General features: G+C 42.1%; 1 protein-coding gene across 1 annotated transcript in view; it reads right to left on the bottom strand.

Moving 5' to 3' along the window:
• Nucleotides 1–20252, bottom strand: part of ADAMTS3 (ADAM metallopeptidase with thrombospondin type 1 motif 3) — a 652903-nt gene that overhangs the window by 205603 nt on the left and 427048 nt on the right. Inside the window, exons 7-10 of the mRNA XM_069230315.1 lie at nt 15466–15622; nt 12125–12230; nt 10471–10614; nt 6486–6618 (exon numbers count right to left, since the gene is read on the bottom strand). Of these exons, the coding sequence (XP_069086416.1) occupies nt 6486–6618; nt 10471–10614; nt 12125–12230; nt 15466–15622 (540 nt within the window). The remainder of the gene's footprint in view (nt 1–6485; nt 6619–10470; nt 10615–12124; nt 12231–15465; nt 15623–20252) is intronic.

Raw genomic sequence — 20252 nt, 5'->3', positions numbered from 1 at the left:
GAAAACTACGAGAACTGCACTAAACCATGATCAGGACTAAGGGCATGCACCTTTGTGCCTTAGCTTCTTGGATAGGCTTATGGCCTGCGATTTGTGACTGTGATTGCGCTGTGTGAGTGGAGGTAGTGGTTACTTGCCTAGGCTTCAGACAGGGAATGGAGGTAAGTGGCTAACTTATTGTTATACATATAGCATTATGGCAACACTATAGTATATAGTGCATTGTATTTAGTATCCTGTAACCTGTCCAGTATAACTGGTTCTTGGCTACAAGCTATAAGTGTAAGGTTAGAAGGCTGACTGGAGTTGCTGACTGGAGATACTGGAGTTGCTTGGTGTTGCTTGGATTCGTCTTGGATCATTGCTTTTCCAAATTATCCCCGCTTTTCATGAACACGTCTGTGAAGGAGGAGAAGGGGATTGCCTGCCCCATTCTATTTCCAATCTGCTCTAATCAACATGGAGAAATGCACGAACACTACAGCTACCCAAGAAGCACAGAGACTACCATAGGTGGGTTTTTTCAATGGCTGTTGGGGTTATTTCTAAAGAAACTGAGCTGGCTGAACACTGCCTGTCCCCTTTCTTCTCCCCCCATTATCCACCATAGTCTTTCCTTACCGCCATCAGAGGTGACTACTCAATACAATAGACAATGCAATGACTCCTGTGGTCTTGCATTCGATTACTGCCCCAAAAGTTGCTATTCCTCTGGAGACCTCACCTGCTACATCTACCATTACTAGAAGCAAGGCAGTGAAAACAAAAGGCCCAGCAGCTAGCACGAAGCCCAAAAGGTAATGTACCACTACTACCACCTTGACACAGGCCTCGGGAATTGACCCGTCAGTATCTGACATTAACTCAAGTCTTCTCAGTTACCCGTTAACTAGTAAACTTGATCCTATTTATGTCCGACTGGGAAAAATTAAAGCAAAACCTTTGACTTCGGCTCCCCACTCCTGCTCCAACAAATGGGGGCTCTTCAGGCTGGTACTCATCAACCAATAGGGACCAGGGTCCTCCCCTCAGCAGCCGCGGCACTCTCAGCTCCTCCTGCCCCCCACATGAAGGTGACAGAATATGTAGCACGACATGTAGCTGAAAGTAGCCAGGAGGTCGTTCCTTGCAGTACACTGAAACAACCAGGCCTAAAACTAGCGAAACAATCCCCTCTGACCACCCTCAATCGCACCTCAAGGGCACCTCAGTGGAAAATAGAGTAGTAACCTAAAAGGCCAGCTATCAGGGATGTGACCCAGGGGCCCTGAAGAATTACTTCTTAAAGCTGGGTGTTATTTCTTGTTCTTATCCACAGCTTCCCCCAGAATGTACACCTTACACCCTAGACTTGAAAAATATACCGACCATTACTGGTTCAAGCTACAAGGACTTTTACACCTTAAACAATAAAGTGACCTTTTGGATCGAAAAAAGGGCTGGCTGGTGTTATGATCTACCTACAGAAATATGTAAGGTCAGAAGAGCCCCCTGGTTGGGCCCTGGCACTAAGGAAACAAAAAGGGATTGTGTGATAGTAAACTTCAGATCTCCAAGGGAGGTAAAGTCACTTCTGCTATTGTTTAAAAACTGATTCCATTCACTGGGCTGTATTCAGGGGGAACCTGTGGATTATTTCTATAGGCTTTCTGTTCTCTTCGAGGCTAACAGGGGGCAATCTACCCCCGGATCCACTACAAGGTTTAACACCCCTACTAGGAATGCTTTTGAACCCCTAACCACCATAGCAGATATTGACTGACAGCATTACAACAAGTCCGTCGCTGCTGAGGCATCAGAATCCTTGAGTGCACTGTTGGAACCATCTATTAATCCCTCCAATAGGGAGCCTTAGCGGACCTATCCCTTTAGCCATGAATCTAATTGTGACTCATTTAATAATTCTCAATCTATTGTATTTGCTCCCCCCTGTATTCCTAAAGGGTGGGATAGGGAGGCCATCAAGGGCAGTAGAGATCCCCGTGATGGCATGGTGGTCTGCCAGAGTCCCTCTAGCTACAAGATATAGTAACATGGGGTACCCTGGCGAGGGACCTCAGGTCACTGAAGTGGCAAGGATGCCCATTCAAAATACTAGTGTTAGTTCATTTAAGGAACCAGCACCAGGAGAGTCCATCACTTCTGATACTTGGTCATCTCACTGTCAATGGTAGACCTTCAGGGGGATTGAAAACCTGGGTCAATACAGTGTTAACCTCTAGGATCAAAGAAATCTTGGTACCCTCCTCCGATAATCGTTGTGTTCCATTGACTACCGCATCCTAAACAGCTTACTTTTACAATGTGTATTTGAGGCTTGGTGGAGCTTATTATGAGTCCTGTATTATTGAATTGCTAAAGTAGGAGTTTGACGTTTCTGGGTGGTGACTTTAATTGTCAATTTGAGCCTAAAGAGGAGAGTTCTGTAGTGATCACCTTAGAAGAAGACAATGTTTGGTGAATTCCTGAGCAGCTATTGGCACCTATAAATAAATGGACACCCTTGGAATTACAAATTAATGCCCTCATCCTGAAACAGGGCCTTTGAGCTGGGAATGGAAGAACAAGGTCTGATAGTGAGGGGAAGCATACTTTCAATCGTGACACTGGTACTAGCCTTATTGATTATATTATAGTGGATGTAAGGGTTTGGCCCTGTTTGATTGATTTGACAGTTGTGGCAAAACAAGACACTGACCATGCTGTTTTGGTTCCTGAGGTTGGCCTTCCTGTCCTATGTGTGAAGGCTAGCACTGGCAGACATTCGATCGTAGACTGCAAGTGACCAGCAATATGGGCAAAGTGAAAAGGGCTAGTATGGCACATTCACAGGAACTGCTGGGGAAAATGTATTCCCTAGTAGCAAGCAGTATCAGAGACCTCCTTATTGAGGGGAGGGATCACAGTTGGGGTAGCTGGGATTAGATTTGCTCCTTCCACAATAATTTGTTTACTGGGTAAAAGGATTGCTTCTTTGCGGTTACTAATAAGTCTTTTGGAATGAGGGCTCCACATTCCTGATACAATAAAGCATGCAAAGAAGTTAGGTTTGCTCTTTTTTCCACAATCAAAGAGCAGAATGGGGGGAAATTAAAGCCCAATGGGACCTCTATAACAAATTGATTAAAACAGCTAAAATAGATTGGGAAACAGTGAGGTGGGAGGATCAGCTGGCTGCAGCCAGGAATGGGGATCAGCGTACTTTTCAGAACTTAGCCTCGACAGGATGAAATGGGGGTGCCCACCTCACTGCGTCAATTGATCCATCAGCAGACTGGGTTACCCACTTTTCCTCCCTTTGCTAATTGAAAGGAGATGCAAACACCCCCACCTTGCAATCCCTGTTGGTTGGGAAACCTGTGGAAGGGGGGACTGATCTTACTATTATAAAGAACCCTAACCCAATCTCATTAGAAGGAGTAAGGACAGCAATTGCCAAGATAGCTCCTAACAAAGCACCCTGGTTGGATAAACCTCCAGGGGATCCTTATTTGAACAAGCCAGTTGTCTGGGGCCACTATCTTACATTATTATTTAATACTATTATGGAAGGAGCACCAATCCCTTCAAAGTGGGCAGGGGCAGAGATTATACCCATCTACAAGAAGGGTTGCTCAGCTGATCCACGCAATTATAGGCCAATAAGTCTAACTGATTGCTCCCATAAACTCCTCAGCACTATACTCTTTGACCAGTTGCAAACCTTGATGGGAGAGAATGAAAGTCTGACACTGCTCCAGGCAGGATTCAGGGAGGGTACCAGCACAGTGGATCAAGTCTTTCTTTTTCAGTTAATCTTTTGGAACCCGGTGGTCTTGGGTGGTGGTCGATTCTATATTTCTTTTGTTGATCTGCGATCTTCATTTGATTTAGTGCCCCAAGTCGAGTTATGGCAGGTTCTGGCAAATATGAGGGTCCCTACAGACCTTTTGGCCAGCATGATCAGACTCCACAGCCACAATTTTGCTCAAGTGCGCTGTGGACCTTCCGGTGATCTGACGCAAATAGAGTGCTAAAAAAGTATAAATATGGGCCTTTATGTTGTTTTGAGAGTATTTGTAGGCAGAGGGGACCAGAAATAAACATATACAAAACTAAATGTATGGTTTTGAAGCCTCACTAGACCAAATCCTAAAATAGATCACGTGCATGTCTTTGATTATTTTGGGCTGACCCTTATGGAAGATTTAGATTGGCGGTGCCATATTGAAAAATAGGGATTAAAAGTGATGCAACCCACCGGGACACTACCAAGAGCCCATCAAGACTCCCGATTCCGTCCAATTACTCCTGCGATCCAAATGTATAAATTGCAGTCTGAGAGCTGCCTTTATGGGGCTGAGCTTTGGTGGTTTAAGGATATGTCAAAACTGTTAGTCACTGAGAACCGCTTCTTACACCAGTTGCTGGGGCTCCCTGATAGCACACCTTTACTCCCACTTAGACTTGATCTGGGCATTAAACCAATCACAGAGTGGGTAGGGATTAGGCCTATTCTGTACTGGAGATGAAACTGGGCCACACCTGAGTTATTTTAATATTGAGAGGGCCTTAAATATGTCTTAGGAATCTCTGGTTCGGTAAGTATTCCCTGGATTCGATGTGTTAAAGACACTCTACTAAAGGTGGCATGTGGTGATCTATGAACTGAGTCAGAGGTAGGTCCTGTAATTAGCAAACATTTGCTAAAAATAAAGTATTGGCAGTATAAGCTGGATAAATGTTGGCATTTTCCTCATATGGTGCTCTAACTACTTCTTTCTCCAGATTAAGGATGTTTATAACCTGAAACAACCTTTAGATGAAATCGAACCTTCCCCTAGCTCGAAAACTGTATTTGCAGTTTAGATACAGCGTATTACCAATTGTCTCCTTTACTGACAAGTGGGCTACCAAAATGGGTTCAGTTGGGTGTCCCATTTGTGGAGCAGAGAGGGAGACAGAATAGCATACCTTATTAATTTGCCAAGCTTACTTAAAGATGAGAAAAAAGTAGATAATCCCTGTTTGCTGACTATTAAAAACAAGGGAACACCAAGCAGCCTTGCATAATTTAAAGAATGATACCAGACAATGGGGGTCATTCAGACCCCGGCGGGCGGGGGGAGCCGCCCGCCTGGAGGGAACCGCCATATGGCCGCTCCGCGGTCGAAAGACCGCGGAGGCCATTCTGGCTTTCCTGCTGGGCTGGCGGGCGACCGCCAGAAGGCCGCCCGCCAGCCCAGCGGGAAACCCCTTCCCACGAGGAAGCCGGCTCCGAATGGAGCCGGCGGAGTGAGAAGGTGCGACAGGTGCAGTTGCACCCGTCGCGAATTCCAGTGTCTGCTGAGCAGACACTGGAATTCAAAGTGGGGCCCTCTTACGGGGGCCCCACGACACCCCTCACCGCCATCCTGTTCCTGGCGGTCGGAACCGCCAGGAACAGGATGGCGGTGAGGGGGTCGGAATCCCCCATGGCGGCGCAGCAAGCTGCGCCGCCATGGGGGATTCCCAGGGCAGCGGAAAACCGGCGGGAGACCGCCGGTTTTCCTGGTCTGACCGCGGCCAAACCACTGCGGTCAGAATGCCCTGCGGGGCACCGCCAGCCTGTTGGCGGTGCTCCCGCATCCCCGGCCCCGGTCGGAATTACCCCCAATGTTTGGTCTTTGCTGTATCACTCTTTCTGATAGGTATGGAGGACAACATTGAGGCTGTGCCCATAAATGGCTGAATTGATATCTTAGCTGTTTAGATTTTATCAATGTGTATCCCATTGTTGTTTTGTGACAGAGAGAGTTCAGAAGTATTTCTCTGCTGTCAGAATTGTATTCCGTTTTAGTAATTGGTATTTTAACTGTATTTTAATGACATTTTAACTGTTTGTTATTTATAGTGACAATTTTACCTGAATTATTTGTATTTTATTTTTCTTGCTTGTACTTTATGGCATATTGCCAAAATAAAAGAATTGAAAGTGAAAGTATCTGGGCAAAAATATGAATAAAAACGAGCTCTATAGCATGTCTGTTGACATCTGCGATTATGCAGGTGCTGCAGTGAAAGGTCAGCTCAAGGCAAAATCAGTATCCGTGAGGATTTTACCACTACTAGAAAGTTCGGCATTCGAATCAAGAAACATGATTGGAAAAAGACGTTTCTGCTGGTGGCAGCCATTTTCAGTTTGTTTACCAGCTCTTATGATGTAGACCCTTGTAAAATTCATTTGAAATTTCCTAAAATTCTAAAACAGAGTGGCCTTTACAGACTAATGTAAGCCGCAATACCTGGTAAGAGGTGCATATATGTTTTTTTAAGAGAGATAAATATGATTCTTGTTCAAGAACAGACAGTTTTTTCCAGTGTAAACCATATCCATATACTCTAAAACACTAAAACACCTTTTTCTGGAAGCATTTCTTCTGATTTGTAAAACACATTTAGAGTAGCCACAGAAAACATTAGCATAAATAAATTTTACTTCTTAAAGGAATTGCTTCTTGACATACAGCGGTGCACATTTTGTAGCCCACACCAAAGTCGAAGCGGCACTGCTCATCCATGGAGTAATTGATGCCTGGCAGTTCTGGAAGCTTTGGCCAGTCATGCTCAAACGGGTCATCAAGAAGGCAGTCGTAGGAGCTGTGGAAAGGAAACAAAATCATAAAGAGTACCCCACGGGACAAGTGAACCCATAAAAATGATTTTATATTGGATGTGTCTATTGGAATGGACCACTGAAGGACAAAGCGCTGCAGTTTAAAGATGCAGTAAACCAGACACCTAGAATATCTGAATGTTGTTGGTGATACACAGTGGGCTGTTATCCATTATGATAGCAACAGAAAATTCCACTAGCAAAATTAATTTAAATGTTTACATTGCAAAGTCCATATGTACAATTCACATGTGCTTTGTAGTACTGACTTGGGTCCTGTAAGTGACTCTGCCTGTAGTACGAGATGGCATGGTTCCCTAAGTAAATGATGGTGGTTTAAACTTTCCCCAAAACAATAGTGATTAACAATCAATGATAGTCAAAAGACCATAATCACCAGGTGGACATTTTAGGGGGTTATTGGAGTTAAGATGGTCATCACAGTGTATGATCTTGAAGGAAAGTTGTCTTCTTCACTAGAAGCATTAAAGGCCAGTGTGCCTAAATTGAAACACCTGTTAGCATTTTTAAAAGAAATGCCATTGAAGGAATGAATCTAAAGACTGAAAACACTGTTCTCTGTGAAGTCAGCAATGTAGGGGATTGAGGTTGGGCCAACTGTAGGGAGTCAGCAGTGGGCATGAATGTTAAAAAGGAATCTCTGCAGAAATATCCAATAAGAACTTCTTTGTTACCCAACCAGAAATCATTCACACTATGTTATAAACCCACAAAACATACAGAAATGACTAAGGTGAGAACCTCAGGTGATTTCGGGTTTGTGGAGACAATTACAATGAGTTTGACTTCTTTCCACAGTCCTCTTGTCCAATGTGATGGAGTTGAAGAGAAACCAAAGGAGGGATTGGGAGGTCTGAACGGAACGGCATATAATAGGAATGTAGCATTCAGTGGTTTAGGGTGTAGGAAGAAAGTAGGGGAGGGGAGAGCTCTACAAGGGGTGTGGCCTAAGAAGTGCATCGAAGAAAAATAAACTCAACAGTAAATGGGCTCTGTATCTGGGGGTCTAATGTATGTTAAACACAATCATGTGCATGATTAACTCATAAAGGATTTTGATATTCAAAGAAAAAACGAAATCAGCAGGCAACAACATATTTAACAGTTTTTATGATACCTTTATTGTTGGCCACAAGCAATAGAATACTTTACAAGGTAAATTTAAAATTAGATGGTCATAGCTAGGTTATTCACTTGAAATGCGGTGGTACCTTGGGGCGTCAACCACCGGTGTAAATGACAGTATCCACCGTGTTACTTCATCCCCTTGTAGTACATAAGACTTCAGACGATGTCCATTGGAGCTCCGGAGCGTCACAAGCAGGCAGGCCCATCTTTTACCGCAGCCCGCAATGGACAGACGTAGAGCGAAGGCCCCATAGGTCTTTGGCTCCTTGTCTGTTCTTTCGCTTTGCCAGGGCTCGGCATGAATGTCCATGACCCAATTGGAGCAGTTAGAGCACTGCCCCTGACTGAACATGGTTTAGTTCTCTTTTATTCAGTATTGCCCTTGTAGCACTGGAGTCATTTGTAAATTGCTGTTTTACCGACAGTGTAATGCCAAATGATTTCCAAAATATGTAGTGATTAGACTATTACTTTGATGCACAGACTAGATAACAGCACATCTAATGTTATATGCAACGTATACTATTGGGCATTGCAGAATCGAAAGAAAAATCAGGACCGAATTTTAGGATATTCATATACTTAGGAGTGTCACGCTCGAGTGAGGTGTAGTTCTCTGGATTCATCCAGGCTATTTCTAATATTTTTTTCTACTGATGATAAAGAAGCGAGAAGTGGGCTCGCCACCCTCCCCACTGAACTTTTTAAGAGTATGGCCTGAGCTTCTCCTAGCTTCCATTTAATTAGGGAAGAGTATAAAACAGTTCTCAAACATCAACATCTACAAGATTTTATGTTGTGTTTTCCTAGCCTCATCATTTAAAATGTTCCGTCCTAACATCCGTGTGCATTTTTATATGGTATATTGTTATAGTTTCTATTTTGTTTTCTGCACCTTGCTTCATCTCGGCATCTGGTATACACTACAGACGGGAATCACCACCCCTTCGCCTCTATTGATAGGATATTTGAAGTCACTGACAGCTCTTAACTATATAGAGGATTGAGGCTGGAGGCTGAATTTGCTTGGATTATCTATTTTGTATGGTAGGGAAGGATTATTTCATTGCTTTATAATTGAGGCTTCACGTTTCATGGTATTTTTTTCATTTGTATCTGTATTAATTCATATTTATTTTTTGCTAAATTTATCCATTGTTTATCCATATTTATTTGGGGGTTTAACTGAAATGACTACCTTTCACATTTATTTAACTGCTAAATGTACACTTATGCGTGAATGCCTAAAAGGTTTCAATAATATGAATACGACGAATGACAAATCAATACACTACTATGAGAACATGCACATTTTCGTATCAAACCTGTGAACATATACACCTGTTTAAGCCTTATAAGAAACCTTTGTCTTTTTTTAATTCCTTATTTGACAGTGATCACAGATATTAGCCCGGCAGTCATGAGTTAAAGCATTTACATTCACTTAAATCAATCTAATTTCCGTAAATACAGAAAGAAACATAGATGTCTTCTGTCTGTATCTGTGAAAAGGAGTACAAATGGAAAACTGAGAGCCTTAGCTATAATACATTCTGTTTTTCAACACTCAGGGCCAGATTTACTAGAAACTGGCGCAGCGCTGTGCTGTGCCAAAATTAGCAGTGCTGCAACAGTTTTGAAACGCTGGGATGCACTGTATATACAAGAATACAGTGCACCCCTGTGTTTCCCCCAGCACCGGCGCTAAATTAAGCAGGCTGCACCAACGCAGTCATTCTTGCACCATCGTGCAAGGGTGTCTGCGATGAGGGGTGTGACTGTTATGTGCGGGAATGGCGAGTGGACAATGATTGTTTATGTGCAGGAAGGTGCACATTCACATAAACAATCATTCATGGCCTTTTGCTCTTTCCATGTGTGTTGAAGAATGCAGCACACATGGAAAAAGCAATAACGAGGAGGAATAAAATTATTCCTCTTTGTTGTGCAATGCTATTTTTGGCGCTGCCTCAGAATGACGCCTTCTTGTAAAAATGGGGTAGCGTCAAAAGCAATGGGTGTTGCGGTGGAACGGTCACAGCAACACACATTGCTTGCTCCTCTGACGCAGAAAACTGTGTTGGAGGGGCTCATTTTTACCAGGAGGCCTTAAGTCACAAAAAGTGGCTTAAGGCTTCCTGGTAAATATGGTGCAGTGAAAAGCCCCAACGGAGCATCTCTGTAAGTGACGCTCCGGTGGCGCTAGGGCCTTGTAAATCTGGCCCTCGGTATATTAAGGTATTGTAGGTCATGTCACAGACAAAGCAAGCTGACTGCCCATGCCTGTCAGTGAAGGGATCTGTGGGATGACGCAGATAGATCTCTTCTAACTGAGACAGAGTTAAGGCCTATAATTGTTGTTTTCCTGCCCGCTACAGACTTTGAGCTGTCATGGGAAAGAAATCATAAAAGTATCATGGATGTAAGTTTGCTCTGAATGGCAGTTTCTGTAGTGCCCAGGGAGATGTCTTCAACCCTGGTCCAGTTTTGGCAGACTTCATTGTTATGTTAGACCTCAATCAACTACAACGGCTTGGAACATGCAAGCAGTAATGTCACATCAAGACTAATAAAAAACCTATGCACAGGGTACAATATTGGGAGCACAGGCAAGCTAGGCATGACTTTAGGCAACTCAAAAAATAAAAATATATTCTGCTATTGTACGTTAGAAAGGTGCCACTTACTGTATGAATCTTTTCAGCTCCTGACCACTGCAGCGCGACCAGTGGTAGCGATGAAATGCTGCCTGAACCAAGGGTGCCATCACACTGCCCATGGCAGTCTCATCTCCGCATCGATTACCCTGCCCATCATGTTCCATTCCAAGCCTTAAGAGCAAAACATAGAAGCGTCAAAATACTGTTTTACAACAAAATACTAATATCTGTAACAAAAAGAATATGATAAAATATTCCGGACAGACTAATAAGAATGTGAACTTTACAATGCTCATTAATGCCACTGATTAAAAGAAAAACTTTCATAATTATTCCCTTGAGGTTGATGATGAGAAATACAAGCAGGCAAAAACAGTGAGTGATGAAAGGAATTTCCTGAATCATTTGATGACTGGCAGTTTATCTCAGAAGTGCTGGACATCTGTTGAATGTCTGCCACATGTAGGGTGATGGACATTTATCGCCTCTGCCTCCCTGGGAGCAGAATCAAAGGCAGCATGGTTCCTCTGGACCCTCCATGTGAAGAAATGTTCCTGTCCCACCTCCCAAAGTCACTACCTCACATCAGACAGCTTGTTTTTTTTTTGCTCCCTGAAACAAACTCCCACTTTGGAAGTGTATTTTCAGAAAACAAAAAGCTTTGCTGAGAAGGCACATCAAATATGGTAGCTGTCCTGCAAAGGTTCAGTGACTTCAGCAAAGCAACCACACCGGCGACTCTGCTGATGGCATAGAAATCCGCGCCTGCCTGGGAGGTTTCTAAATATGGCAACTCGGCCTCCACTAGGGGAGCAGAGGCCACAGTCTCCACTGACATGGCTACTCGGCAGGCTGTCAGCCATACTATAAGTAGTGCCCTTTATAATCTACATCCACTTTAATAATCACAGTAAAACAATCATTCATACATCAGGAATATTCTGTGCTTTGGTAGTTGTAGGGCTTAATCAAGCAAACAATTCAGCAGAACGTCTAGTTGTTCAAGTAAATGTTTCTATCATTGAGAGCTGCACTTTTAAGTTTTACTTTATAGTATCTGGTCAGATGGGAAGTACAATGATGCTTTCTTTTAGTTTTTGTAGTTTCTTTTCTATTGATGAAGAGTTATATAGTCAGTCGGTAGCCTATCTGACCATCGACCAGCCACATATTATGGTTGCCTGAAATGGACTCAGTTGAACACAGCCTTGTGTCTTTTACTAGGTTATTCTGAGTAACTCTAGAGCCTGTACGATTGTTGAACTTGAGTTTCATAACTGTGTGATATCATTATCACATGTGAACTATTTCTATTACGTTTGTCACTATGTATCCTTTACTTTCACTGGAAAGCTCTCAAATTCTTCTGACGGAGTCATTCTCCCACAAATAAGTGTGGATCACGTTTAGTCCATCGCATCCCACTCAAAAAATATTTATGGTAGGCTTTGTTTTGAAATTATTTCGCGATACCGGGCACTGAAATAAAGATATTCACATCGTTCTATATTTGCAATGCTCATATTTCTATAAACAAGGAGGCATCAAAATGATTAACTGGTTTGCAATGAGGGGGAGTTTGACAGGGACAGGACAGGAGGAAATCTCATGATGCAAACATGCAACACACAAGAAGGTCATTTCATTTTCATATGATTCAGGAATACACATTGTGACTTACACATGGCCGGTTTCATGGGCTACAACAAATGCCGAGGAGAAGCCATCTTCATGGTTGAGTGTGCAGCTTCTCACCGGGTGGCACATGCCGGTTACTGGAGCATATCCTGTCAAGAGTCACAAACAAGGCTTGCTCTTAATTATTTATTTCCATGAGAAAATACATTTACTAGGTGTATTCTCATCTTCCTTAGCCTTCCATAAGCCAGCCTGCATAATAAGAAGGTCCTTATCTGCCACTGGGGCCATTTGTAGTGTGTCTAGAGGGAAGGGCCAGTAATGACATGGCTGAACATTGTGTTCTTCCAAAATGGAGATTAGCAGTCTTGGGCGGTGTTGCTATTTCATTTCATACATACACTGTTTCCTGTCTCATTAACTCTTTGATCTCCGGACCTGCCCAGCAAGAATTATAGTGATGTTCTGAACCCCTCGTTATAGTGATTGGTGAAGACAGCAAAGATTGGCATTTGTCAATAACAGAGTTACAGTTACCTAAAACGTTTACTTGAGGTACACTCCTTGCATTCTAAATTGGATGAATTTACGGAAAGTAGTATGAACGTTCAGTAAAATAATTGAGAAATATATATAGAGAAAAATTATGTTGTACTATCTTTTCTTTTATTGTGCAGCTGCAAAACATTTTCTTAATTTAAAATGTCAGTTCCTGCAGAATCCATTGTGTTACTTCTGAGTTGTGCTCATTGGATTATTATTTCCTATTAAAGGTAGTTTAAAAGGAACAAAAGATCGATAGGTAGCATAAGAATGGGCAACAAAAGCACTGCTCTATTAGGACAATACTATTTCTTTGTGCAAGCTACATATTGCAAATCCCAACTGCTATTGCAACCTAGGCGTGCGGAAGGACCTGGTACAAGTATGATGCTCATCACTGCCATAGACAATGATTCTCCAAAATGTCAGGGGTACCGCAAGTGACATCACACACCATTTATCTCAACTGACATCACAGGTTTGACCCTTTGGATCATCATTAGCCAACAGCTTCCTATTTGTGGACAGATGCTGCAGGAAGTGCAAGGCATGGAAGCATCTTAAAATATGTAAAGTTGCAAGAGAACATATGCACCCCTTCAGACATCTTAAAAAAATATTTCCTGATGATTTTCAATCTGGAGTTACAAGTGGGTTGAACATGTCTGTGTATCAAGAACGAAAACCTATGTTGACACCTCAGAATGAGCTGTGCGAAGCAATATATTCTTGCCTGCAGACATTTCTAAAAAGTTACAGTCTTGCTACACAATAATTAAGGAATCTATAACAAAGGACATTTGGTATCTACTGTTGACAGAGGCATACCCATTCACTTTCTGTCTCCATCAATCACCCTCAGTCGACTTCCCAAAATCCTCTGCATTTAAACATATCAAAATATAATTCAACCTCCGTAGAACTCTCCTCCATGGTCTGAATGTGAAAATGTAATTTCTTGAAGTTACAAAGTTGTCATCTGAAGTACAGCAAGGAATCACTTCACGAACAAAGCGACCATTATCATTTTATGAAATGGGCCCTTCTCATGTTACAAATCCTTGAGTCATTTTATGGGTAAGCTTTCTGAATCTGAAGTTGATGTCCTAAGTGCACTGATTTCTAGGAGGCATTTTACATTTTACATTTGCAGAGTGGGGGTTTACTGAAAAAGACTTCTGTTCAACAACGTAAATTAACCAGAGATATTGATAAACTGAAACACATTATTTTGGCAAACGTGTGTGGAAGTAGGGAGAGTCAGATTGGGCACATATCAGGACCCCGTAGAGACGTTTTTAGAATTCAGAGAAAACAACAACATAAATATATATAGCAAGATAATAATTATGATATATTAAAAGTAGAGCAGGAGGATTTTCTTTCTTTGCATTGGTTGGACTTTTGGAAACACAAAATAATTTACATTGATATGATTTTTAAAGTACAGTGAAGTTGTGTTGTGTTCAGTCTTTTATATGCAGAAATTGGGAAGCGCGGTATGCATGTTTTCATTAAATGATGAATGGATGGGGCCACTCTGTTAGAAACAGAGATTTCGAAACAAAAGTGGAATAAGGTTTTAAAGTGCATGTCCATAGTGCAAAAAGACATGTCTGGAAAGCTACCACAACAAAACCCTGATACAGGCTGCACTGGAAATCAGTGAAAATTAAACTACTGAATTCACAAGATTTGGATGGTTGTTAGAAGTGTGAAAGTGTTTCTGGAACTTTACCAATGGTGTTGGAACGTTACTAGAATGTTGAAGAATACTGTCTTTATCGAAGAAGGTGATGCATAGAATAATCTAATATTTGTAATATTGTTTCCTTTGTAGTAGGGCAGGATCCTTCCACAAAGATATTGATTCACAAAGCTGTTATGACAACCCAAAAAACTCATTTTCTGACAATGGAATGGGCCAACTTATGTTAGGGGTGGATGTCGTGCCCAATGATCTTTCTGAATTTGTCACATTGGAAAGGGTTAACAACAGTATTCGAGATAGTCAGGAACACAATAGAATTTAGTAAAATGTTCTAAATATAACAAGTTACATTCCTCATTAGTTCTTTTTCGATGTATAGGTGTGGCAAAGTAGTAAAGAGGAGGTTATAATAGAATATATATTTGACACTTTTCTTATGTATGCATTGATGGGATGTGTATGATGAGCAAAGTAGTCTATTTTTGAAGAAAAGAAATTGTAATATGTGATTTTACCATAATATATATATATGCAAAACTATAATATTAAACTACATTCAAACCTATGATATTGACACAATATAATTAAAGAAATATGGTGATATCAGTCTAGAGTAGTCTTCCTGCAATTTGTTGTTTTTAGACCCATTTAGCATAAGTCAAAAACTGCTAAGTAAAACCTGTAACTAAAACGTGATCTCTGATTATAGGCATCAGGAGAAGAACCCATATACAGGTGCTCAGTTTCTCTTAGGGTCATAGGTTGTGTGCTTCTACGTCTTGAATTTAGATGGTAGCATAGCTGATTAAGATGTATTATCTCTTGTATGCCACATGATGGTCATGCTCAGACTCAATTACCAAAAGACAGGCTTTTTAACTCTAATGGAGGTGGCAGCGTTTATTTTCTGGTTATGTGGAAGACCACGAGAAGTGTATATTGAAGGATATCTCATTTGATCACCCACAGAGCCACAGTGTCATTGACACTGGGCTCAAATAATGAATTGTTTATAATATATTGTTTTGATTTACCTATTTCATGTTACAAAGTGCTGTGTTTAACATTCTATGACACCATTTCACCGTAGGCTTCAATCTGTGTTTTTCTGCTAAGATGTACAATCTTACCTTGCATGCCAGCAGGGCCAAAATCTTGCCTTGTCAGAAAAATGGCATGGTCATGATGCTCTGAGTGACCTGTATCTGACTTCTGCTGCTGGTAAGCCCAACGACATACATTTTCTAAACTTCTGGAAGGGTTACCTCTTTCGATCAAGCTGATGGACTGAAACAAGCAATATGTTAATAGAAAGTTATAACCACCTGGGGCAATTTGCTTATAGCTATGAGCCCTGATAGAAGAGCAAATTAAGAAATATTACATTTTCATCACATTTATAGGAATTCGTATTGTAAGACCTCAGTCAAGATATATGTAAGATTGTTAGGACACTGTTTCCAGATTATTTGACAAAACATTGATTGTGATAAATTACTGCAACTCGACTAACAGCCAGGGCTACATATGGCTGTGATTATGGACATATAGTGGCCAGGTTAAAAATGACTAAATGGTTTAACATTTGCTGAGGGTGAGCATGATAACTGCAAAATCGGTATGTCTCCTTCCAGAAAACAGATATTTAAACAGTGTAGCACTTGGTTTTAAAGAAATATTGATATCTCCCACTCACTGCTCACAGACATTTTACATTTAATGCCCCTACATTTGTGTAGTGTTTTTATTTGAACATATACCTTTTTATTCTCAGGGATAGGACAGATATTTTATTGACACAGAACTTGATTGTGAAATTCTCCCCAATACTGGAATTTGAAGAAGAGGGCTTACTTCAGAATGAAAGTCATCTATGTTGTACACTTTCAATAAGAGACTAATAAAGGGCAGGAAGACAAGACAGAAAATTGATGTGTTTTACATGGTTTATATATTGAAGAACTTTACCCAATATTATAGCCACTGTTTTAGTTGTATTTTTGTTGCCCTTACGTAGCTTCATGGTTTATTTTGTGAACAATGTGTTGCTGATGACAGTGGAAGAACTCAAGGCAGAGAAAGTATGCAATTATAATATCATCAGAGGAGCCAAGTCACACACAGAGGGCCATATTTATACTTTTTGACGCAAAACTGCGCTAACGCAGTTTTGCGTCAAAAAAATTAGCGCTGGCTAACGCCATTCTGAAGCACCATGCGGGCGCCGTATTTAATCAATGACGTTAGCCGGCGTTAGCCGCCGGCGCTGCCTGGTGTGCGTGAAAAAAAACGACGTACACCAGGCAGCGCCGGCGTAGGGGGATATGGAGGTTGGGCGTCAAAAAATGGGGCAAGTCAGGCTGAGGCAAATTTTTCACCTCAACCCGATTTGCGCCATTTTTTTCGACTCCCAACCCCCATAGAAATGACTCCTGTCTTAGCAAAGACAGGAGTCATGCCCCCTTGCCCAATGGCCATGCCCAGGGGACTTCTGTCCCCTGGGCATGGTCATTGGGCATAGTGGCATGTAGGGGGGCACAAATCAGGCCCCCCTATGCCACAATTCTTTTTTTTTTAAAGTACTTACCGGAACTTACCTTAATGTCCCTGGGATGGGTCCCTCCAGCCTTGGGTGTCCTCCTGGGGTGGGCAAGGGTGACAGGGGGTGTCCCTGGGGGCATGGGAGGGCACCTCTGGGCTCCTTCCGAGCCCACAGGTCCCTTAACGCCTGCCTTGTCCAGGCGCTAAAAAACGGCGCAAAAGCGGCCGTGCGTCATTTTTTTTGACCCGCCCACTCCCGGGCGTGAATTTTGCCCGGGAGTGTAAATACGGCGCACATGCCTCGGAGTCAATTTTTTAGACGGGAACGCCTACCTTGCATCTCATTAACGCAAAGTAGGTGTCCACGCTAAAAAATTACGCAAACTCCATGGACTTTGGCGCTAGACGCGTCTAACGCCAAAGTATAAATATGGAGTTAGTTTTGCGTCGGAATTGCGTCCAAAAAAACGACGCAATTCCGGCGCAAACAGAGTATAAATATGCCCCAGAGTGTTTTATCCTGTAGGTACTGTGTGTCTGATTTAGGTTTTGGGTATTGGACAGAAACTCAATCATAGTGTGGAATGTTAGAATTCCATTTTACCAACTTCTTGTGATTTACATTGATTTGTGTGCAATAGTTTTGTACCTGCAAAAGACTCATCAAACCTGTTCTGGGGGTATAACACCCACTTCTCAAGAAAAGCTAACACTTTCATTATATGGCAAAAGTATCATAACTTTGCATACATTTTGCAAAAGCCACGTGTGCACAGATTCAGGAATCTAGAAAGAAGGATGGCTAGATTTTTACCTTAGAACTGTTTTGTCTGACCCTTGATGCTTACTGGGTAATGACACTTTTATTCATAGTGGAGATAAGTTATCTTCCAATGTCATAAGTGGAAGATATCCACCAAAAGTTGTTGCTTTATACTAATTTGACCTACTTGTTACGATAAGTGAAAGTTTATTACCCACCAAGGTAACTTTTTTTAAATGTATTCTCTCCTCTAGCATGACTTATTTCCCCTTTTTTGACCTTTTTGATGTCCTTCAATAGCTCCACTTTATCAAGACCAATTACATCGTAGTTAGATACAGGAGAGCAATAATGCTAGCATCCAAAACGGGACCCAGCTGTTGCTATGGTATTGCCATGAACAAATCTAACATTTACAAAATTACATATCCTGAGCAAAATGGTGACCAAAATATGAATGTATCATAAATAGCCTCCTCTCAATTCCCTATAATTCCCAAGTGATTTCAGCATACAAGAGTGGTGAGAAGAACTGTAACACCACAAAAGTTATTATTTCAACACTGAGACTTATTTTGGAGTTATAATACAGTATTGTAAATGAAATAGCGAGCTACATGCACATATTGTAACATTAATACAGACAGTGTGGTGACATCAGTAGAGACACCGTGCAGAGTTAATATGAGTAATTCTACACTTACCTTCTTGATATTTCAGGAACTGACGTAATGGTCAAGATATATGTGTAGGCTGATAATGTGACATACACTCCCTAACATACTTATATGAATAATTCTGATTTTCAGTCTGTAAGAATACATTTGCAAAAGGTCCTCAACATATATATTTGATCTGGTCATAACAAGTGAAATGGTAAAATAAAACACAAACAATATCAAGCTGCGTGGAATGGTGATCATAGTTTGCGGCTATTACTTCTCATTTGCTACCTTCAAAAGTGGGACAATTTAGCAATTTAAAAAGCATTGATTACACATATTAAGAGGACCCCAAAAAAATCAACTTTTAATTTCAAATTATCAAATTTGAGGGATTGTAGAAAGCTGGTCTGGTGTGTGGTGGATACCTAAGGTACTTACACTTTATACCAGGTCCAGGAACCCCCTCTTAGTGAAGTGTAGGCAGTGTCTAGAAGCCAGGCTCTCTAGAGGCAGCTGTGGATGTGCAACCAAGGCTTATTTAGGAGACATGCAAAGCTCATGCAATGCCACTGTAGTCACACAGCACTTACACACATGAAAGAAAACACTCAGTTGTACAAAAATAGAGGTACTTTCTTTTTTGGTCACACAATATCACAAAATACTAGAAGGGCAACCCTCCAATAGGAGGTACGCAATACACCAATTATATACCCTAGTAAACAGTAATAGGCATAGAGAATGCTAGAAAACAATGCAAATGTAGACAACCAATAGTGACCCTGGGGGGAGCCCAAGCCATATTCTAAAAAGATGGAATGCGAACACAGGACCCTCACCTAGGTAAGTAGAATGTGTAGAGGGGATCTCGGAGTAATAGAAAACCACAGTGGTAAATAACACAGTACCACCCAGCAACCAGGAAGGCAGAAGTAAAGCACTGGAATTTCCCCAAACCACCCAAAAGGAAGGAAAAGACAAAAAGGAGACACCCACACAAGACTGCAAGGAACTAGCACTAGATTCCTAGAGAGGAAGACCTGTGGAGAGAGGGGACCAAGTCCAAAAGTCGCAGTGGAGTCCAGGAGGAGTAGGAGCTACTACTCACCCAGCTGTACTTGTAGGAGTTGGTCAACGGTGAGGAAGAACAGGTCAGCACTGCAACCCTGGAGCTGGAGAAGACTTCCTGAGGAATGCAGAAAATGTCCCACACTGGAATGAAGATTGTAGATGGGTGTTGGTGCAGGAATTCCACTAACAAGCCTTGACAAAGGCAAATTTGCAGTTAGTAGAAAAGTGGTTCTGCCAGGGACCAGCAAGGTCCAGGAGGTCTGAACCCAGGAGGGTGGGTCACAGGGGACCCTCGGCAATACAGAGGGCCCACAGGAGTGGAGGCAGAACCCACAGGAGTCCCACAGGATGGGGACACAGAAGTTGCAGAAGAACCCCATGCAGCACTACAGAAAGGGATCCCACGCAGCAGGAGAAACACACAGAGGGTTGTGCGCCACAGGAAGGAGTGTTGTGGGATGGAGCTGCATATAGTCTGAAGTTCCCTTGGAGGGGATGCAAAGAAGCCATGGCAGCTGCAAGAGACGTGGTGCCAAGGGGTATTGTCTTGCGTGGGAAGGCAAGGGCTTACCTCCACCAAAGTTGGACAGCTGGCAGAGAGGACCAAGAGGACTACTCTGGACCACCACCTGTGATGCAGGATCCACGCAGCTCAGGATGAGAGGAGATCCACGCAGATGCTCGTCATTCCAGTATGTGCCTACGAATGCAGAGGAGTTACTCCCTCACTCCAAGGGAGATTCCTTCTTTCCTCTCATGCAGACTCAAGACTTGCCACCCTCAGAGGATGCACAGCCAGGGAAATGCTGCAGAAGCTGGATGGAGCAGTGGAAACAATGTTGCAAGACAAGTCTTCTTCGTGGATGCAGATTGTTGG

Source organism: Pleurodeles waltl, chromosome 1_1 (assembly GCF_031143425.1).
Source record: "Pleurodeles waltl isolate 20211129_DDA chromosome 1_1, aPleWal1.hap1.20221129, whole genome shotgun sequence".
Lineage (NCBI taxonomy): Eukaryota > Metazoa > Chordata > Amphibia > Caudata > Salamandridae > Pleurodeles > Pleurodeles waltl.
The sequence above is the reverse complement of the archived record's forward strand: the minus strand, read 5'-3'. Positions and strand labels throughout refer to the sequence as shown.